The sequence below is a fragment of the Aphis gossypii genome, chromosome 1 (assembly GCF_020184175.1).
Source record: "Aphis gossypii isolate Hap1 chromosome 1, ASM2018417v2, whole genome shotgun sequence".
NCBI classification, from domain to species: Eukaryota; Metazoa; Arthropoda; class Insecta; order Hemiptera; family Aphididae; genus Aphis; species Aphis gossypii.
Genome location: NC_065530.1, coordinates 37855456 through 37878842, shown reverse-complemented (window position 1 = coordinate 37878842; position 23387 = coordinate 37855456). Strand labels below are relative to the sequence as shown.

Below are 23387 nucleotides of genomic sequence, written 5' to 3'. Positions count from 1 at the left end.
TCATTTTTAAATTGAATACCGCCGTTTGGTGTCAACCTTTTTTTCATGATTTATGGTCAAAAGCTTTTAAACAAATATTGTAGTGCAGTATTAAAAACCTGGTAAATCATCGTTAATTTTTTACGATTAAAGTTTAGAGTTAAGTGCTGCGCACTCGGGAATGCTATATGTATAGTAGAATTATTCCGATGGTGGGGTTAGTTGGCGACGGGTAAGTTCACGTTAACAACTATGTAATTATTATTAAAATACAGTTATACATAATCAGCAGTAACGTGAATATTATATACTATTTAAGACTGTATAGGAACTGTATAATCCGATTAGTAATATATTACTGGAAAAAAAATGTTTTTAAAATGTAAAAGCAAGTTACGACAATAATCAGCTGAGTGCTAGTTATAATAATAAAATATGATTCGTCTCGATATAATATTTGACCGAAGCAAAAATAAAAACCTTAACCAAAGTAAAGGTACAATCTAGACTAACTAAGGTCAGTTTAAATTTAACTAAAAGTTGATTTTAATATTTTTTAATTTATTATTACACATAAATAATATACTTAAATATTTTTATTTCGCTACAATTATTGTACATTTATATTATAATTACGAATATTTTACATAATATATAAAACTTTTTATATAATAAAATTTCCTAATACAATATTATGCACTGTTATTTGTATACGATAAAATGTATATGGGTAAACGAATATGACTTAAAAACTACAATTATTTTTATGTTTATGGAAATACTTATGTATAGGTAAATTTGTAATATTATAATAGAATTTAATAATAAATTAAAATAACATAAAATAAAATAATACAGCGATTAATCACGAAAACAAACACAATTTTGTTTATTATTGCTACGACCATATTCAAATTTAATACATCACGTATACATTACTAAATAACTAGTAGTTATTAACTATGGTGTATAATTACATATTTTAAATAAATTCAAAATTTTGAAATTATTATTGAAGTTATTGAATTTTAGTTTCTTTAAGTGTCTAATCAAGAGAAAAGTCAAGTTAAAATTGGTATGAAAATTGTATTATTATAATATTATATAAATGATAATTTAATAACACATTATATAGTGATTACGTTCAGTTTTAAAAAAAAATATTCATACTGATATCGTCTTTGACTTAAGTATCTGTCGATCAGGATATATTATATTAATAATATGCATGTCTGGTAAATATACTAAGTATCTACCTTAAATGTTACTTAATATTATTTAATAATATTATGCATCAATTACGAGATGTTCTATGACTTATGCATTTTATTTATTTTTTACTTGTTTAATTCGGTCGGTTCGTATACATTTTTCGGTTTAAAATAATATAATGAAAACAATTCACGGGTTTCAATTTCCAGACACGATCAATTTGACGTGCAAAATCGGAAGCTTCTGGCGTTCGATTTGACCATCAGCCGCGGTCCGTTGACCGTCTATTGCCAAGTGATATTTGCCAGGTTTCCTGGGATTACGCCGGAAGTGCAATCCCCAAATGCCTTTAGAGTTTCGTTTTATTCGGAACTTGTTGGTCGAGTCACCGGTCGGTACTACAAAGTAAGTGTAATTTTCCTGCAAATAAAAACGTTTGGGGTAAACATTTTAAGAAAATAACTGAAACAGATTTTTCCAAAGAGCTTAAATACTCGCATGGGATCTAGTAATGGACTACCTATGTTGCGGCGTTGTCAGAAGTATTTTTCCGATACCGAATATAAAATCTTTTTTTTCACTCACACGGTGCATTCATCAGTATATCTGCAATTACCTCAATCTCTGACATATAATAATGACACAAACAGTGTTTCTATTATACAAACGACGTCTTCCGACTTGGAGAACTTTGCAGACTACGTTCGTTATTTTTAGAATCTATTGCTTGAAATTATTATAACAGCCGTCATTCGTGCTGATAGAGTCAGGTCAAGTTTAAGCGGCAGAGATGTAAGCAATTTTTATTTACGTTGCGCAATCATGATTTAGAATATAAGTACAATTAATATACAATAAATCACATAGAAAATCAAATCAAACATTTTCAAAAAAAAAAAATTTAATTTCTTAAAAAAATATTTTTAGATCTTATATCTATAATAATTATTACGACTAGCCGTATGATAAAATAATTTAATTATGTTAAGAAAATTAAATCTGTTGACACTCACTTTAACAGCTGGAAGCAGTTTCAAAATCCTCGTGTTCCGTTTAGCGTCAGACATTCTCATTCTGATGGTCTTATGAGCTCCGTCGTCTCGATGATGCCTATGCTTATGTATCTTCTGTAAAACACCCAACAAATCTCTGTTATTAGTAATTAAGAACCAATCAAAGATTACTATAATTATTATGATTAAGTAGTGAAAATTGTTTTACAATTTTAACGAAAATAATTTAGTGAAAATTTACCATTGAGCGATCATCATTTTGGTCCGACGTCATGATTTCTGACGATACATTTGTCGTCCTCCTATGTCGAAGTCTACCATCCCCATTTATCTGTGTATAATAAAAAATATACATATAAGATACATACATAGGTACAAAGTAATTATTAATAATTATAACTAGTTGTACTAATTTCAACCACCAAGTGCAATAATTATGAAAAAATAATCCAATTAATTCTTAATTAATCTTAATTATTTTTTTTTACAAGATAAATCATAATATTTTAGTAAACTCAAATCTTGAAACCAAATATCTCTCTAAAAATTATTATTAACAAAATTATATTCAACGAATAAAGAATATTCGATGTATATTAAATAATACACTAAATAAACAACCTGTAATAGATATTTTTGAAAAATATAAGTCCATAGAAAAACTACTAACTTACTAAAAATATAAAAAATATAACAATATAAAAACATATTATGCTGTATCATAAAGATCGGCTAAGATATTTAGTTGTTTAGAATTGTATTAAATGATATTTTTATACTTTATAGTTTGTATATAATATACCTACCATGTTCAATCGAAATGTTTAATATAGTAAGTAGTTGTTAATTATTTGCTCACCTTGCACGAGAAACAGCCTTCGGTCGATATTATTTTTCCACCAGAACTCTTGGGATACAACTCTGGTTCAATTGGAAACGTTGGGATGTCGCCCAGATCTGGAGGTCCATTATTTGAGCCAATGGTTAGAGGACTTATGGTCGACAGACAATGACCCTGCAGTGACAAGCGACGGGGTAAATAATATTGCAAACAAATATCAATATAGTTTAAAATGACTATCCAAAACTGACATTTCTAATTGGCGTAACTCATACTTTATAGCACGGTTCACATAAATATCGCCTCCCAAACCTAAGTTGGATTGATGACATTTTTTTTTTACTCAAATCACCAATAATTTAGGTAGTAATAAGAGTGTTTCCAATTATTATCATTTTCGGGTTACGGACAATTTTATATGTAAAAAACTGGCCATGGTACCAATCATACATTTCTTTTTTTTTTTTTTAATAATAAAGGTTGATCATTTTATTTTATTCATATCTTACACACAACGCATCGAAAAACCATAAAAACGCCAGGAGTTAAGTATACTATTGAGTATACGTGATGCACACATACCTGGCCAATCCTCTGGTAGCCCGCGGGACATCCACACGAGAAACCACCTTGTCCGTATGGAGTGCAACCGAACGCGCAAGGACTACCATAGCACCCTACGCCACTGCCGCCACTGCCGCCACTAATACCAATACCGCCATGCTGTGGAAAAAATATATTGGTATATTAATCGATAATCATATTGTACTTGTGCTACATGAAATTATGTACGATTAAAATTATAAATATTGACTTGTTGTCGGCAGGTATTTAATCGTGTATAAAAACAAATAAATACTACTATTGTAGCATTCTATGTAGGTACATAAATATGAATTTATTATTGGACAATACGTGTAAGAGTTGATTTATAGTCATAAAAATTAGAAAATTGTCTAAAAAATCTATATTATTCGGGTGTTATCGTTACAATTTACAGTGGACTAGATTAAAAATTTGAATTACCAATAAAGGGGAATAGCACACTTTTTTTAAACACCTGTAAAAATGTATTAAAATTGGGTTCAAAAAATAAAATAGATAGTTATGAATAACTTATGAATGCCAGGACAGGATAATTAACCTAAGAAATTCACGTTATGATAATATTATACAAGTTACTTATAATAATGTCGTTAAAAACGGAAAAAAAATGTGAGGCACGATAATATTTACATGAGATTTTGATTAAAAAACAGTGATGTAGGTAATCATTTATCATTATATCGTATAATCTAACTTATAAATCGTGCAATCGTTTATACTTTATAGTTTATACTGACGTGAAATATGTAATACAAACATATTTTATACCTGAGACAACGACGGTCGACCGTTACATCCTTGTAATGCACCGTGCTGAGGGTCGTAAATCTGTCCGTTGGCGCATACACATTGGTAGCCTCCGGGCGTGTTGATGCAGTTAAGATTAGCGTCACAAGGCGAGTCAAGACACTCGTTGATGTCCACGCATTCTCCGCGGTAGCCCGACTTCCGGAAACCCTTTGGACATCCACAATGACTGTTACCGTTCGCGCCCGAAGTACCGTTTTGAGAACTCTAAATTCGAACAAAAATGCGATGGTATCATATAAAATATTACGATCGAAAAATCCAATAGACACGTTATCAAAAATTCAACGTGAACTTCACGAATTTCATATTCATAGCTGAAGTCTTGCAATCCGTTAAAAATCTACCATATTATGTCCATATCTATACCGACGGCGGCTGACAATTATTTTAAGAATATTATTAATAAAAACACACTTTAGCGGTCGTTCATCCTATTTCGACGTATTATTGGCGGCTAATGGTAGTAACACTACTGGTCACTTGAAGAAATTAAGGATGTTGATTATTATGCGTACTAAGTGTTGGTGTAGCGCAGCCGAATATTTGCATTTAAAAAATGTATTTTTTTTTGCACGTATAACTCGAAAAATTTACGAATAGTTTTATAGATTATTACAAAGACTGTGACTCGAAATAATCTTTAAAGCAATAATATGCTTAAACCGTTATTTACAACAGGTGCCCATATAAATAATTGAAACACTTAAGATAATTGTTTATATTGTATACTCTCTGTACTATTGGGCCCTGCAATGGAATGTTATCCAATATCGATTCAGAAATTCGTTTCGTTTACATATTTTATAGTGGTATGCCCTATTAATCGAATTAAATACAATAACCGATGGATATTATATACCTATTACGGTATAGATGATATTTCAGATTATAAATTATAGTGATATACGAATGTACACGAATTGTGGTTAATGCTGTTGTGGAAGAATATTGATGAATTACCTACTTAGGTAGGATTGTTATGTGCATCATAATTTTATAAAATAAAACAAAATAAGTTGATGGTACCTGTTGATCGTGACATCCGTTGTTATTGTTGTTGTAGTTGTTGTTATTATTGTTATTGTTGTTACCGGGACCGTTCTGGTTGCAGTCGAGTCCAAAGCACTCATTCTGTTGATTTTTGGATTGTAATTGTTTTGGATCCACACAACGAGTACCGGTGCTGTCGAGTTTGTATTGCTTCGGACACATACACCTGTAACTTCCTAACGTGTTTACGCAATTTCCCGGAGATGGACATAGGTTTGGTTCTTGTCGGCATTCGTCGATGTCTACATGCGAACGAAATATAGTTGTATTAAATTAATCGTGAGATGATAATATAGTACTTGGATATAAATATTATAATGTAGGTAGTTATATAAGTAGGTACAGACATTGATTAAATATTTAATATATTAAATATTAAGTATATTTAATCAATGGTTAAGATCAGAACAATAGTGTCGTCGTAGACATTTAACACAACATTAAAATATCGAACAATGTAATTCAGCACAACTGTCGGTCTATTACTGACTGTCTAGTTCCTGCAGACTTACACGGTCTGGCTAAAATATTAGCAAGCTAAAAACAAACATGATTGTCGTGGCCTATCATAACACGTATGTACTTGTGTACAGTGAAATAATATTTTGACATCTTATTTTAATGCTCGATGAGTATTATATTTATATTATAGTTAATTTTTTACTTTGGGAATAATCGTACACCGAATTAAACGTAATTTCATATTATGGTGATATAATAATATATTAATATTATAGTCTTCGACTATTTATTATTATTAGGTACATAAAATGTGTAGTAAAACAAATTATGGCATCTCACGACTGACACATGCTAATATTACTATTCCAACGATATGTTTCAACTTAAAACAAATGAACATTTCACGTTTTAAATTAAAAACTATAATTTTATTATTACAAAAACGCGATGAAATAATAAAAGTCCAAATTATACTCGAAGAAATCTAGAGCTCTATCTAGCGGACTATAATAATTTACAAACAATTATCAGATATTCAGTAAAAACTTTTTGCTAGATAGCAGCACATAATACTTTATTTAACAATACAATATTTTGTAAAATTATTTATTGTTATTCTAAAATATTATACCTACCTACTTATATTTTATTTTATTTTATATTACATCAATTCATGTTTAGATAAAGTATTATAATTTATGTTTTAAATATGTTTATAAGAAATATCGTTTCTCCACAGATTTTTTACGAATTTAATAGAGTAGGTACTTATTGTAGTAATGTTGTGGTTGTTCGATAAAGTCTAACAAGAAAATCGTTTAACAAGCAGGTTTCAGATTATAAAATTATAAAACAATTATAAATAGTCGAATAAATATAGGAACTAGTAATTTATTGTTGTCCATTTTTAACTGTAAGTATATTATGTGTATTGGTATTAAAAGCATATTGTTACCTATATACTTCTTTGTACTTCATAGTATTATACTTTCGAAATCTCACTTGCCTATGGATTATAGTTTTCAAAACCATTTTTAACGAAAATAAAACTCCTAAAAGTGGGTAAGTAAGACATAATATTGTATGTGGCACGAGTACCTGTACAGTGATCTCCAATCTGCCGGTAGCCCGGTTGGCAACCGCACTTGTACGACCCGTGGGTGTTGATACACAACTGTTGGCAAATGTGTTGGCCCGTAGTGCACTCGTCCAAGTCCCGACAAGTGGTGTTGTCGGGATTCAACACGAATCCGGCGGGACAGCCGCACGCGTAGCCGCCTTCCAGATTCTGACACGACATTTCGCACGGAGACGGATTGAACAGACATTCGTTTACGTCTGCGACACATTAACACGCGTAACGCATACAATATGGGAGATTAAAAACGAGTTACGATTTAAACATATTTTGTCAAAACTTAAGTCCAAACAAGACTTGATCAAAATACACAACGGTAACGACCGTTACAATATTATGAGACAACACGGCAGATATGCTTACCGTTACAATGCGTTCCGGTGTGGTCGACTTTGAACGCCTTGTTGCAACTACACCTGTACGATCCCAGCGTGTTTATACACCTACCGTTGGCGCACAAGTCTGGTAAAGTCTCACATTCGTTTATGTCTGTAACAAATAAATTGGATTTATAAAGTCAATTATTATAATATAGTAAGTACAGCGACGGCTCCTGAGAGTGAATACAATATATTTACTGTATTGTCATGCTCGACCGACCAAGCTTGGTCGAGTCCGTTAATTTTGTTAACTTGTTAAATCAACGCAATTAAAATAAAAGACATGATTTAATTAGAATACTATATTGCCTTATACTTTTGTTTTTTTCGCTGACCCAAGTTCGCGTTTTATAATCAGAAATAAAAAATATTTTAATAGTGGAATTTATATAATGTTTTAAGTGAAAATGTATACGAGAAACATAATTTTAGAGTGTTCATTTTTCTTAATTTTTTAGGAGAAAATAAATGTATACAATCAAAAAAAGATAATCGGCAATAATAATAATACACTTATATTATACACCATAACCATCGTATAACCACTCACCTTGACCATCGATCGTGTAACCAGATTCCAAGCACAGTTGTCTGAACGAATCTGAAGACGGAGTCGGACATGGTTGACACTGAGGTCCCCAGGCGGCGGCCATCGAACAACAACAGTCAGCTTTTGTCACGGATCTGTAGGCCACAGAGCCCGTGACATTTCCGCCTCCACCGCCACCGTGATTGATACACCTGCCGTTCAGCAAATGTCTGTAGCAAAATCCGACTCTAGAATCTTATACACGGAATCGAAATGTTATTAATCGGTTCAACATATTGTAACCGTGTCACGGGTAAAGGACAATGTTATTATTATTATTACGCAGGTTGATTCACCAATAAACTATCGTCTTATACCCTGATTTCGTTCTTTATTTCAATTTTTGAATCATTATAAATTACATCTTAAATAATAATATATTATATTTATAAAAATATAAAATATAAAGTATAATCATACTATAATAATATGGTCAATCATATTTAGTCAATTACTAAACTATTAGGACTTTTACTTTGTAGTACCTATTTAAATATTATACTCAATAAAGTCTAAAAATAATAAGTATATTATTAATAAAAATCTTTTGAAAGTCGCAGAAAAAATAAATTTTAAAATAAAAATAAATTTGTAAAATTTTGGATTGGCGTGGCGCGGTGCCTGTGATTAATCACATATTAATGTGATTGAGAGCGAGTATCGGCCGCTGCCACTAGTTCTCGGATAGGTGTCCACTCGGGAATTGTAGTGGTAAAAACCTTGCCATGCATACACGTGTCTAACCTACCGTACCGTCCCCCATAGTAAAACCTACAAACATTTAATAGTAAAATAATATTATAGTATACAATTGTAAACAGTTTTTAAATGGAATTAAAAATAAAATATTTAAAGCGTTTAAAATAGCACACTAATGAATTCGAAAATTTAGAATTTTAATAAAAATATAAATGTAAAATTATGGCAAACATGATGCTATTTAAGTCACAGGTGAATCATCCTGTATAATATACTGTAGGCAAGTACACTATAAATGCCAAATCGTAGCATGTATAATTGTTGTTACTGTGTTAAGTACTTACCTATGCACTGCTTTCCGTCATAACTGGTCTTAAACCCATCGTAGCAATCGCATTTGTACGTGCCAGGCAAGTTGACGCAATATCCGTTTTGACAGGCGTTCGGGTTTTCGGCACACTCGTTGATGTCTCTACATTCGTCCGAACCGACTTGAGCGTAACCCTCGGGACAGATACAAGCAAAAGATCCGATCAGGTTCTTACATGCAAATTTACAATTATTTGCCGGTGTCAAGCACTCGTCGACATCTAAAACAATATTGTGAAGTATTTTTAAATTCACTGTTACAATATTATTTTTGATAATGCATGATCTGTTAAATATTGTGATTTGCAAACCGTTGGATAATATACCAAAAAAAAAAAAAAAAAACAAATAACGGCATACATACTATTAGATTTAACACTTAAAACAAAGTATATATTGTATAAATTATGTAAATAATATACCTTGGCAGTGTCTACCGTCTGGTGCCAGTGCGTATCCGTACGGGCATATGCACCTAAACGATCCGGGAACGTTGTGACAACGGAAGGCGCACTGATTGGACATTTCCAGACACTCGTTGACGTCTTCGCAGACCTTTTTGGAAAAAAATTAAAAATAGATATCTTTGTATGCGAATTTGAGCGCAAAAGGTTGTAGAAAACCGTTTTGTTTACCTGCGTCGGTCCTGGAGCAAATCCGTCGGCGCAGATGCATTCAAAGCCGCCCTGCAAGTTCGTACACGTCCCATTTCCACAAATGTTTACGTTGATCTTGCACTCGTTTTCGTCGACGCATTTTTTACCAGTTGAATCCAAAACGTAGCCGGCCGGGCACTCGCAACGGTAAGATCCGTCCGTATTTATGCATTCACCGCCGTCACACGGGTTCGTCATGAAATCGCATTCGTTCAGGTCTTCGCCCTTGTCTCCGCGACCGACACCCTCCGGGCACAGTTTTGCAAATGCATCTGTGCAGCAGATGTTAAATTTTAACACGAACACGAATAATAATGATAATAATATATGTGTTAAAATAAGATAATTTGTCCTTACCACTTCCAGGTTTCGGGCAAGCCGTACAGAGCTTACCCCAACCACCTCCCATCGAACAACAGCACTCCTTCTCCGTGATCCTTTGTTTTCTGGGAGCCAAACAGTTACCTGTGGGATGCAATACAGTGTATTATACAATTGTCTACCTATTAAATGATTGATACAATCGGACTGAAAACTATTAGGACATTGTAAAAGTTTTCGAAAAAACGCGTTAACAATATTATTAGAGTTATTACTCGTATTTCAAAATTGATAACTATTTTCCAAAGCAAACAATTAAAATGTAGTTTGGACGACCCCCTGATGATTTAAATCGCCTACTTATAAACCATTGTACCAATATATTATACTGACCGGACAAAAATTTATCATAACAGTGGTCTTGTCTGGTGTCTATACATTTCATGCCATTGGAGCTAAGCACGAAACCCTCAGGACAGTCACATATAACGCCGCCGTCAGTGTTCATACAAGTACCTCCATCGCAAATACCTGGCATTTCTTGACATTCATTAATATCTTGAATAAAAAACAAAATTTCGCATTAAATATAGTATACCTAAGTATAATAATCTAACTCATTGGAATACGATAAGATATACTATAGTACTAAGTACTAACCGAGACACGAATTTTTGGCAGCCGATAATCGGTATCCGGGTGGACAGGTGCATAAAAACGATCCCATCAGATTTTGACATCTTCCGGGCTGTGGACAAGTATCCGGTATCTGAAATAATTTCAAATTCATTATTGATCGAATATCTGCACATGTATTTGAGCTCGCTAAGGAATAGATTTCTTACAAATAATATGTATGTATTATACATCATAAATTATAATTAATAGTGGTTAAAATCCATCTTCATTAACAGCTACAATCAATTTCATAAAATAATCAGAACTATAAAATATATTATAACACTATGTTATATTATAGACTATCACTTCTTTATATTATTTTTGTTCAACTTTTGTAGATAACTTTTATACAACCATATATAGGTTAAGTAAGTATACCAGCACACTGCTGTGAAAATTAAATATACAATTTAAAGTAGATATGTACATATTATACAGTATATATTATCTTCTAGTATACTACTACTGTAGTATAAATATTAAATATACTATACCAACATACTACATGAAAAATTCATACATGTGGGAAATCTCGATTTCGACACGAAATTTTACGATCGACTTAATAGTATCAGTTTTATACTAAAACATCGAATAAAATAGTATCACCATTTCTACTCATTATATAATGCAGTTAATTCACTATTGATGGAAATTTTGTCACATTAGGTACACTAATTCAAGGATCAGTATGTCACTATAATAACACACATTATACGTATACATGTAAACATATTAATGACTTGGAACACTTAAGTAGACTTATAATTTGTGTGAAATAGTTACCTCAGTACATTCATCAATATCCCTGCAATGTTGACCATCGGTTGAAAGTACATACCCGGAAGTGCATTCGCAGCTGAAACCGCCTATAGTATTTCTACAACGACCGTTTCTACATAGGAACGGCATCATTCTACACTCGTCCACGTCTGAATGAAAATTAAAAATATTTAGATAGTGAAAACAAAATAATATATTTATATATGTATATAAATTATTTATTTATATTTATTATTATAATCATTATTATTTTTTTGTACAAATAGTTTACATTTTTTATATTTGCTATCGATATATTGTGATGATCGACTTTCATTGTATATAATACTATTATAATAATGTGGAATATTGTCATATATCAGGTTAAAATAATATTTTTATGTTCTGGTTTTCACGTCAAAACGTCTGGATCTTTATAGTGAAATATTAAAAACGTAAAAATATAATTTATGAAATTTCCATCGCGATCGATTGACAGCAATTACATTAGTCCCAATCGCGGGCTAAGATATCTCAGTTCATGGTCCCAGTAAATAAACTTTATTCCATGTTGTTGAATGTTAGATGTATTTATAATTATATTTAACTATTTTTTTAAGATTAATATACTATTATAGTATATTATAATCACGTTTAGACGTTACCTATGCAATCGTTATTGTGGCTGAGTTTGAACCCATCGAAGCAGCTGCACTTGAACGATCCCACGGTATTGAGACAAGTGCCGTTGTTGCAGACGTTCTGATGACGACTACACTCGTCTACGTCTACGCACGTGTCGCGAGCTGCCGTGAGCGCATATCCGTTGTGACAAATACACTGAAAACTACCGTCCAAGTTCGTGCATTCGCCATCTCGACATATTCCATCTCGCTCGTAGCACTCGTCCACGTCTGTGTAAGCATACGATTTTCATTATATTGTTTTGAGCTATTTGGACACAACGACTTACCCACACACTCTCTAGCGGTAGACCCGAGCTTATACCCTTCGGGACACTGACATTCAAATGAGCCGGGCGTGTTGACGCACTGAGCGATTCCCCGGCACGGAGTTGGTATTCGCAGACATTCATTGTCGTCTAAAAAAAAAAAAAAATTCAAAGTCAGTGATACAGACAATCAAAGTTAGCTCATAATGCGATCGCACCGATGCATTGATGGGAGTTGGCGTCGTAAACGTATCCACTGTCGCACGAACAATGGAAGCTTCCAGGCGTGTTGACACATGTTCCGTGGTTGCACATGTTCGGCATCAGTGTACACTCGTCGATTTCTTCGGTTCGATTGGTCATCGGGTTCATGATTAAGCCAGGTCTCGATCCACATAGAAGTAAGTATTCCTCTTGAAAAATCAGAAAAAAACAAACTATGTTACAAAATACAAAACGCGATCGTCAACTGGGTTAATCGTATAAATAAATTAAATAAGTGTTTAGCTTGACGACTAATTGGTATAATATAATATTGTATTATATGATGACATAGCAAATTTTCTACTTAATTATATTTAATATTATTTTTATTTTTTACATACAGATTTAATTTAAAACGTGTTTCATACTTAGATGTAGGTTTAACACATGCGTCTTATTTATACAGGGTGATTTTTTTATCTTCGCGTACTCATTATTTCAAAAAGTATAAATAATTTTTTTTCTTCAAAAGTTTTAGATACATGTTTTTCTACAACTGTATACAATTTTTATTATTTTTCTCTCTTATATTTAATAATACAAAAAACTATCAACTTTCGATTTTCAAATAGGTAGCAACTTATATTAATAATTGCATAAATCAATAAAACTATTTTTACATGAATTTTCAGGTATACATTTTTAACAGTTGTTTATCCGAGGTTTTTAGGTGTTATACGTACATACTAATTAGCACCGTTGAAATTAAGATTTTTAATTGTAAATATCAGTTTCTGTAATGATAATAAATTTGATATCGTCGACCCTGGTGTAGCGAAGAGTGGTGATAATATTTGTACCAGTTACTACCTGCGCCATAGCTTATTATCATATTTTAATTAATTGGACTAATATAATATTATTACTATAAACACTATACTATTATTCGCTTATTAGTGCTGATTAGGTTAGGTATTGATTAGTATGTGTAACACTAACACCTAAAAACGATCTAAAACCATCCAACTTAGAGCAGCTATAATTTGTCGACGGATAAACAAAAATTAAAAATTTTAACGTGAAAATTCATGATAAAATAGCTTTATTAATATAGATTGTAATTTGAAAATCAAAAGTTAATAGTTTGTTTACTATTAAATATAATAACGGATTTTAGAAATTCGTATAAAACTTACTGGTACTGGACGCTGGACAAGGTTGACATGGCAATCCCCAGGCTTGGCCCATCGAACAACAGCAGATCATTCGAGTCTGACTATTGGACATTGGCACTGAACACTGACCGTTCGTGTAGTTCAAAAAACAGTTGTCTTTTCGCATGTCTACACATTCCTCTGTAAAAACAATAATAATTAATTAATAATTACTGTTGATCGAAATAAATCAAAAAACCGTGCTTTTATTGCTGTTACAGTACAGATGGTATCTAAAAGATACTCGTATGTTATACACTCGTCAAAAGTCACAAAACACAGCTAAACACGTACAATATTACATCTTTAAAATCATAAAATCGGATGATATTATAATTGCGACGGTTGCGCGTTACTTACTTCCGTTGGGCAGCAGCATGTAACCGTCCGGGCAATCGCAACGATATGTGCCGACTTCGTTCGAGCAAAATCCTACGCCGCAAACGTCCGGATTCTCGTCACACTCGTTCACGTCTAAAAGGCACGGACAAAGGCAAAAACGGTATAACTATACGAGTGCACACGGTGTACGATCAGCGTGTGCTTCTTACGTTACCATAACAGAATGTACTGGTGTTGTCGAGACGGTAACCTTCATTGCACGAACACATGTAACTCCCGAACGTGTTGGTACAGTGGCCGTTTGTGCACAGGTTGTCGTGTTCCTCGCATTCGTTGACGTCTTCGAGTATCACCTTTACCATTGGTAAACAATTGGTACACAAAAATGCGTTTCAATATACCCGAAATATAGTCTTATATAATACAGCTAACCATAATAGTTCTAAATTAAATATAATAGGTATTAAATATTATCATTTACCGTGGTCGGGTTTGGCCTGTATCCCGTTCCTCCTGGACAGAGAGTCTTATATTCTTCTGTTTCGACTTCTGGACAAGATTCGCACCTGGAGCCCCAGGCCTTACCTACGGAACAGCAGCACGTGGCTTTCGACACGGCTGATCCCATCTCGTGATGGCAAATTCTCTGGCCATCTCGGTTTTCCACTTCCATGTAACAACGTCCTTCTCTCTTATCTACGATTTTTGCAAAAAAAAACATACATTTTTATTAGGGCACCTAGTATGTATTTTAATAATTCAACATTTATTCTAAACTATCGACCTTACAACGACATCAAAATAGTCTCTATTATAGTATTTACATGATATTTGAATACTATAGGTAAGTACTTAATATGTCTTATAATAATACAATTTTCAGTAAAGACGTTTTTATGTCACGATATTAAAGACGAATCAATTACAAACCGACACACGCGTTTCCGGCTGGAACCAGTTGATAATTTGGCGGGCATTTACATGTGTAATTTCCTTCGTTATTGATACATTCACCGTATAGACATGCCTGTGGACTTTCACACTCGTTTACGTCGGTGCAATTTCCTATACATCATGTTTATAAAATATTTAATGTGTCCATATAATTTTAACTGTAATCAATTGAAATTAAACGTTACCTCCCGTGTTATCCAATTGATATCCTCCACTGCACTCACATCTAAACGTCCCAAATATGTTTTCACAAGTACCGTATACACACAGGTTATTGAACATGTTGCATTCATTTATGTCTATTAAAAAAAAAAAGGTTTATCATATTTTTTTTTATAATAATTAGGAAATGATGCAATTTATGTAAGAATCTAGGACATATCAGCACACATTTTTTTTTTTGTTATTGATTACTGTAATATTGAAAAATGAATTAATCATTATTATTAGGTATGATAAATGTTTTTGTACACATTTTAAATATCAAAACTATTAAATTTCAGTCTGATTTAAATAGATTTATATTTTCAAACTAAGATAAATTTTAAATAAACATTTTTACGTCCAAATTTTATTACTCGTAATATTAAAGTATTTAACGTATTTGATGAAAAAAAATATTTTACTTTTAATATTTTAATAATTTCTTAAACCAATAAACTAACATAAATATTTATATCTTTATGGTTATTTTTAAAATAATAATAATACATAGAAGTTTAGAATTTCTAAGGATCGTATGATTTTAATATAACAAACATAATTATTAGCTAACAATAATAGAAAAAAATAAGACAACTGTCAATCATAGAAAATATAAGGGTCTATTTTCCGAAATTAGATACTGTTAATATTTAATATATTTGATAAAATTTAGTAATTTTAAATGTTTTAACAAAAATACCTATATCTGCTGTTTTAAAAATAATGTTATGCTCAAGCCTTCGAATAAAATAAATTCGAACTACTAGATTTTAGTAAGCAAACATTTTTTTAAAAATATTTACTACATATTATTTATTCTTACCATTACAAGATCTTTCATTTTTGTCATCTGGATTAATAAATCCCATTTCACATTCGCATCTGAATGATCCTGGATAATTTAAACAGTGACCGTTTTCACATAGAGTCGAATCCTCAGTACATTCATCAATGTCTATACACGAGTAACCATCCCCACGGAATCCATCATCACACACACACTATAATTGTCAATTAATTGTTAATAATTATTAAATTTATTTTTGAGCATCAAATTTGAAATTTCTAATATTTTGTTAACCTCTATTTCCATAAATTCATATTTTAGATTTCAATAGATTCTATGTAACTATACTGTGCATTTTTTATTTGAAGTTATGATTAAAAATTAGATATTTTACCTTAAACGAGCCTTCTTCGTTTATGCATTGCGCATTTTGGTCACAACCTCCGTTGTTAGTTAAACACTCGTTGATATCCATACAATTGTATCCATTGCCGGTAAAACCATCTTGACATCGGCAGCTGTAGGAACCCTATAAGATGATAAATAGCGTATAAGGATTATATTAATTACTATTTTTAATAAAAATAATTATATTTAATTATTTAATAAGCCCAATACCACAATAAAATATTGTACTTATTATTATTATTATTACCGGGTTGTTAATACATGCTGCATTTAAATCACATCTGTGGGTACCCATCTCGCATTCGTCTTCATCAGTACAAGTAGGTCCAGAATCCAATTTAGCTGAATATCCTTCTTCGCAACGACAAGAAAATGACCCAATAGTATTACTACATACCCCGTTTCCACATACGTCCTTATCGTTGCATTCATTAATATCTATTCAAATACAATATTACACATTTTTACTGTTTATAATAAATTCAATTATTTTTCCTTTGTGAAAATTACGTCAAACAGATTAAGTGTTTACCTATACACGATGAACCATCAGCTCCTTTGAGTAAACCATCTGAACAAGAGCACAGAAAACTGCCTATCGTGTTGTTGCATTGGCCACCGTTACAAATTCTAGGATTTTCTTCGCATTCATTTATATCTGCACATGTTCGTTTGTCAGCTAACAAATTAAACCCGATCCTATGCAATAAACAAGTTGTATCAAAAAAATAAACATGGTTTTTATAATACATACTTGCACGTGCACATGTAACTGCCTGGGACATTGATACATATAGATGAACATCCGCCATTATTTATCTCACACTCATCAATATCTATTGAAAAAAAATCGCATAAATACTTATAAAATTGTGCGAAGTAGAAAAAATGAAAGGTAATCAAAACATATAGTTACCAATATTTTTAATAATATTATATTTAATTTAAGTAATTAATTAATCATCAATTATTATAACATATTATTTGTATAACATAATTTTGTAGAGATTTAAAAAATAATCTTAATGAGTTTAAAACTCATAATTTTAATTACCTTCACAATAAAACTTCTGATCTGTTTGCCTGTAGCCATCGTCACATACACATTGGTACGTTCCCATCATGTTCTCACAAACGCCATTAGAACAGATTCCACTAGTTCTTGAGCATTCGTCGATATCTGTATTAATATACAATCCAAAATTAATAGTATCTTCGATATCTATTTAATTAACGTGTACACTTCAAACGCACCTTTACAACTCTGTTTGTCGGCTGATAATTCATGACCAGGAGGGCATTCACATTTATAACTGCCTGGCGTGTTTCTGCACGTACCTCCACGACATAATCCGGGCGTTCTTTCACATTCGTCGATATCTAAAATTTTAATAATTACAAACATTTTATTTTAATAAGAGTCCAGTACTATTAATAGGCACCAATATTAAACAATTACCCATGCAAACTTGCATCAATTGAGATGTTTCATAACCATCTTTACACTTGCACACAAAACTTCCCGGTATGTTTTGACATTCTCCATCGCCACAAACACCGTGCATAATATTACATTCATCAATATCTAAACAATCACAATTTTTATGATGTTAAATTTGAACTGGCATATTATGTTTAAAAGTCAAAATCAAATTTCGTACCAACACATCGAATTCCAGATTCGTCCAAAGTGTATCCTTGACTACATTTACACGTAAAACCTCCCATAGTGTTCTTACATCTTCCGTTACTGCATATACCAGGAAACTCAATACATTCATTAATATCTTTTCGATCAATAAAACCTGGTCCCTGTAAAGGTTAAAATGCGTTATGTAATTGAACAAAATATAGGTTAATTTTAATGTTCACTTACTTTCGGACATAATTCGGTAAAAGCAGGAGTGCCACGTCGAGGACAAGTTTCACTCCTGCCAAGAGATCCTTCTATCCCTCCGCCCCAAGCTTTTCCTATAGTAGAACAACAGCAAATACATTTTGGATAAATTCCGTCTAACGGATTAACACCAGAACCGTGCTTAAAATCTGTGTAGCACTTTTCTTCTCGTACGTCCAAACAGACAGTGCCTGTATAAAAATAAAAAGATATTTTTCTAGAATTATTTAATAATTTGTTTATTTGAGTTCCCTTACCAGTAGTATCTAATGTTAAACCGGGGGGACATACGCAAGTAAATGATCCTTCTGTGTTGACGCAGGTACCTCCACCTCTGCAAATTCCTGGGCTCAGCTCACATTCATTTATATCACGACATATTTTACCTACAGACTAAATAACGATACTATATAAAATATGTCAATAATAAAAAAAAATATGATTAAAATACATTACCACGTATCCTTTATTGCATTCACCACCACAGTCTTCTGGCTTACAAGGTTCGCACGGACTACCCCAAGCCAGCCCAATCGAACAACAACAATCAGATTTCAAAGTGAGTTGCATGAGGTTGTTCTCGCATCTACCGCCAGTTAAACGGGTCCAACACGAACCACGACGATTGTCTATATAGTGTGAAAGATAATAATTAGGTATACAATTATAATAAAATACTGTTTCAGTGGTATCTATAGGTATGATATAAATTATAATCGTAATAATATTATTCCATTGTTTTTTTTTATATTACCTAAACAAACTCGTCCGGTACTATCTAAAATGGTACCAGGTGGACATTCGCACTCAAAAGAACCAACTGTGTTAATACATTGACCTGCTACGCAAGCATTAAGACCAAGTTCGTCGCATTCGTCTACATCCTGACATGCTTGACTTTCAGAATTTAATACGGTGCCCACAGGACATGTACACTGAAATAAAACATTATACATGTTATGAAAGAGGTTATGTCAGGTTAATTAAAATATTTATATGTTTACCTGAAAACTTCCTGGTGTGTTACGGCACTGTCCTCCATTGCATATCGTGTCGTCCATGTCGCATTCATTTATATCTTTACAAATCTTACCCGTGTCGTCCACCTCGTAACCGGAATTGCATATACACCGATAGTTTCCTATTGTGTTTTCACAGGCACCGTTAGAACACACCGCTGGGTTTTGAGCGCACTCGTTTATGTCTGAATTAAAATGGTTATATCTATAGTAATTTAAATTTCATTACATGGATAAATATGAAAAATACAAACCATCTCCGTTGTACGTCATCCCTGAACCTTGAGGACAGAGCACTTTAAACTCTACGCTATCGGGTGAAGGGCATTTCGAACACGATGAACCCCATCCGGGCGTCTGACCAAGCACGCCGTAAGAGCAGCAACAGCTGGATTTTGACATGGGTGCGTTTAAAGGTTGCAGACATGAGCCCTGTTGATAGTTGGCATAACAGAGGTCGCGGAGTGTGTCTAAACAAAAAAATATAATTATAAGTTATGAACTGTAATGGTGCTTAAACTTTTAGAGTATATAGATGACTGGTTGTCGTCGACAATCACATACCCAGACATGTACGCCCATCGAGTCCCAGGTTAAACCCGTCTTGACATTCGCAACGGTAACTCCCTGCCATATTTATACACTTGCCGTTTTGACAAGGACCGCCGTTATTTGAACACTCATCGATATCTAAAAATAATAAAAACAAATAAATTGATCCGACCGTGATACCTTTTGCATTGAGTACACAGGATGGTGTATTTATTAGGTATATGTTACATCTTTCAGAAAATATACACAATAGCTTTCGAATGTTCATATATAGGTAATTGAAATACCTATGCAATTTTGTCGGTCGGGTGTCAATCTATAGCCAGAGTCACAAACGCATTTGTACGATCCTTCGGTATTCACGCATTTTCCATTGCTACAAAGACCTGGTCTTATTTCACATTCATTTATGTCTGTGCAAAACGTTCCGTCTGGCGAAACAGTGTATCCTGGTTGGCACTCGCATATGTATGAACCAGGGGTGTTTCGACACTTACCGTTAAGGCATATTTTTGGGTTTTCGTAACACTCGTCAACGTCTGGAAATGAAACGAAACGATATTTTAGTGATACCATTATTTTATTAGAAGCTAATTGCGGTTTATAATTAAATAAATACATAAATAGGATCAAAAATAATATAATGATTTTTAAACCTAACAAGGGAAAGTGGTGAATAATTATTAAATTTAAACAACTGCAATAGGTATGTTATCATATATTATAGGTATGTATTAAAAAGTATCCTGGTCCTCGAAATCAATATTAAAATAAAAAAATTTAAAAATACGTTTTTTATAAAATATACTATTACGATACATTACCTATGCACGAATGGCCAGTTTGTGACATGATGAATCCTGACTTGCAGCGGCATTGGAAAGACCCTTGAACGTTCAAACACTTTCCATTCGCGCACATGCCATTCTTTTCGCATTCGTTGTGATCTAAAAACAGGTTAAAAAAACCAACAATCAAATATATATAAGATTTCGTAGATATACTACGCTGGTACGATACCTATGCAATGTTTTCCGTCTGAAGCTAAATCGTAGCCCGGTGGACAAGAGCATATAAAACTTCCCGGTGTATTTATACACTGTCCGTTATTGCAAATCCCCTGTTGCGCGCATTCGTTGATGTCTGCGTAAAAATGAAACAGAAAACAAACGAAAAGTCTGTTGAAAATTTAACACGATCTCTAACAATATGCGTGTCCGTGCAGGCACAAGCGTATTATTTACACATAAGATGACTAGCCTTCACACACTTGTGACTCCTCGTGTCTGCTTTTCGTGAAACCGGTAAAACATTCGCAAGCGTACCCGTCGACCGTATCGATGCATTTTCCGCCGGATCCGCAAATCTCTGGTCTCAATCCGCACTCGTCCACCAAGTTCAGCACCGTTTGATTGGCTTTGCCGCCGAGACAGAGTTTTACGTACTCGGCTAAAAGTCATTAGTTTTTAACGTTAACAATATATACATTAAACAATAAATAATGTTTAGATAGTATAACACAATGTTATATGCGTGTATAGGCTATAATAGCTGTCGTTGAATCTTATTGATATACAAGTTAGGCACATACAAATCAATGTCACACCGCTAAAAAGCTACCTATTTATACAGTGAGTTAACATTACAATGGCTAATAGTGTCGACATAATATTGTATAACTGAATAAAGAATTACACCGACCAACGAGTTATATCCAAAAAAAAAAAAAATGTACGTGTGCCAATGTAAATATAAGCTAAGTATTAATATTGCTTACTAAAATCATTCTATACGTCATGATTTAATAATCATCCTATAATTTTTTAGGATTCCATATTATGCTCGTGTAACAGCATACAATATTTATCTGGTTCTGATCAGTGACCCAACAAAATTGTTAAATGACGCTATGGGAAACGTGGTAAAGTACTGCACGATAACAACATACAGTCAATTTAGTACATTTTTTCGATTTTTGAAAAAAAAAAATATTATTTATAAAACACTTCAAACACATTTTTTTTCTACTAAAACTTATTTTAAAATGTAGTGTAACCAGTTAATCTATGCATATAATATATAGATGAGTGTGTATAGCTATTTAGTTATAAAACGTTTTACAATCTTACATAGGTAAACAGCCATTATTATTTTATTAGCCATAATATCTATACCTATTACTGAGTATGACCTATATGTTTAAACTATACAAATCAATTTTTAATCACAAAACGACATATTCTAACGTGTGAATAATGTAGTGCTTATGATTGAAACTTTATTTACTACAATAAGGTTTAGAATTCATAATTAAATAATAAAAATAATATCTTTTAAAGTTTAACCTCGTATTAATAATTCTTTTTGAAACATTTTATTCGTAATAGTTATGAACACGAAACCTACTATATTAATATATATACATATAATATGTATATTAGTAATCGATAACAAAATACTATAATAGAAAAATAATTTTAAAAATTCAAAATATAATTAGGAACCTATGAAAAAGACTGTAAATTTAACTTATTCAAATGTTACCGTTATACACGGTAAACCGTCAAACTTTATAAGTATATCTAAAGTTAATTGGGTATTAGTATTAAGTTGTAACAATAAATTATGTAGGTATTATTTTGACATAAACGTCACGTTAACCGACGTAAACATATTTTATAACTTACCCATTCCTTGGAGCGGACACTGTTCACAAGTACTTCCCCAGCCCTTTCCCATGTCTTTACCACAACAACAGTCTTTCTTAGAGAGTTTCATCGGCAACGGATCAGAACAGTCTTGACTCGATGCAATTCTCGTATAACACTGGCCCTGTTGAGTGTCTGTAAAGAAATAAAAAAATAAAACAAAAAAGTAAAAACAACTCTATATTAAACTTGTCGATTTGTTTACCGCCGTTCGTTCTTTTACAATGGAAATTTTATTAAACCATAAATATAACCAGTAGGAAAAAAACATAAGCTTACTTATACATCCTTTTCGATCAGTGGTGGGTACGAATCCTTGTTTACAGATACAATAATAAGAGCTGTCAGTATTTACACAATAACCGTCTTGACAAATATTCGGATCGCCTCTTTTGCATTCGTTTTCATCGTCGCAAACATTCGTTACTTGGTTATGTACTCGACCCTCCGGACAGACGCACTTGAAAGACCCCACGCTATTTACACAAGCTCCACCTTTACAAATTCCCGGAATCGCCTCACACTCGTCAATGTCTGAAAGTTAATCAAAAATAGAAATCTTTCTATGACGTGTATTA

At 32.6% G+C, this 23387-nt stretch overlaps 1 protein-coding gene across 4 annotated transcripts in view; it reads right to left on the bottom strand.

The window, feature by feature from the left end:
* Window positions 1–684: 684 nt before the first annotated feature.
* Window positions 685–23387, bottom strand: part of LOC114120224 (fibrillin-1-like) — a 39132-nt gene continuing 16429 nt past the window's right edge. The window contains exons 6-53 of one of the 4 annotated variants that reach the window (XM_050206095.1): window positions 23089–23343; window positions 22789–22944; window positions 21362–21550; window positions 21122–21244; window positions 20926–21048; window positions 20389–20640; window positions 20114–20239; window positions 19804–20019; window positions 19535–19734; window positions 19285–19465; window positions 18987–19159; window positions 18788–18923; window positions 18510–18721; window positions 18295–18445; window positions 18093–18218; window positions 17888–18013; window positions 17688–17813; window positions 17388–17469; window positions 17166–17332; window positions 16881–17071; window positions 16620–16754; window positions 16262–16439; window positions 15420–15533; window positions 15211–15345; window positions 14762–14976; window positions 14495–14633; window positions 14299–14412; window positions 13921–14079; window positions 12739–12933; window positions 12542–12670; window positions 12234–12482; window positions 11593–11738; window positions 10786–10894; window positions 10519–10683; window positions 10162–10269; window positions 9784–10076; window positions 9571–9703; window positions 9124–9369; window positions 8042–8275; window positions 7475–7600; window positions 7072–7311; window positions 5488–5753; window positions 4420–4665; window positions 3628–3768; window positions 3064–3219; window positions 2446–2535; window positions 2205–2318; window positions 685–1611 (exon numbers count right to left, since the gene is read on the bottom strand). In XM_050206095.1, coding sequence (XP_050062052.1) covers window positions 1390–1611; window positions 2205–2318; window positions 2446–2535; window positions 3064–3219; window positions 3628–3768; window positions 4420–4665; window positions 5488–5753; window positions 7072–7311; window positions 7475–7600; window positions 8042–8275; window positions 9124–9369; window positions 9571–9703; window positions 9784–10076; window positions 10162–10269; window positions 10519–10683; window positions 10786–10894; window positions 11593–11738; window positions 12234–12482; window positions 12542–12670; window positions 12739–12933; window positions 13921–14079; window positions 14299–14412; window positions 14495–14633; window positions 14762–14976; window positions 15211–15345; window positions 15420–15533; window positions 16262–16439; window positions 16620–16754; window positions 16881–17071; window positions 17166–17332; window positions 17388–17469; window positions 17688–17813; window positions 17888–18013; window positions 18093–18218; window positions 18295–18445; window positions 18510–18721; window positions 18788–18923; window positions 18987–19159; window positions 19285–19465; window positions 19535–19734; window positions 19804–20019; window positions 20114–20239; window positions 20389–20640; window positions 20926–21048; window positions 21122–21244; window positions 21362–21550; window positions 22789–22944; window positions 23089–23343 — 8108 coding nt within the window. In that variant the 3' untranslated portion in view covers window positions 685–1389. Of the gene's footprint in view, window positions 1612–2204; window positions 2319–2445; window positions 2536–3063; window positions 3220–3627; window positions 3769–4419; window positions 4666–5487; window positions 5754–7071; window positions 7312–7474; window positions 7601–8041; window positions 8276–9123; window positions 9370–9570; window positions 9704–9783; window positions 10077–10161; window positions 10270–10518; window positions 10684–10785; window positions 10895–11592; window positions 11739–12233; window positions 12483–12541; window positions 12671–12738; window positions 12934–13920; window positions 14080–14298; window positions 14413–14494; window positions 14634–14761; window positions 14977–15210; window positions 15346–15419; window positions 15534–16261; window positions 16440–16619; window positions 16755–16880; window positions 17072–17165; window positions 17333–17387; window positions 17470–17687; window positions 17814–17887; window positions 18014–18092; window positions 18219–18294; window positions 18446–18509; window positions 18722–18787; window positions 18924–18986; window positions 19160–19284; window positions 19466–19534; window positions 19735–19803; window positions 20020–20113; window positions 20240–20388; window positions 20641–20925; window positions 21049–21121; window positions 21245–21345; window positions 21551–22788; window positions 22945–23088; window positions 23344–23387 lie in introns of those variants that run through there. The other 3 variants (XM_050206099.1, XM_050206110.1, XM_050206114.1) reach the window with 3 other exon arrangements.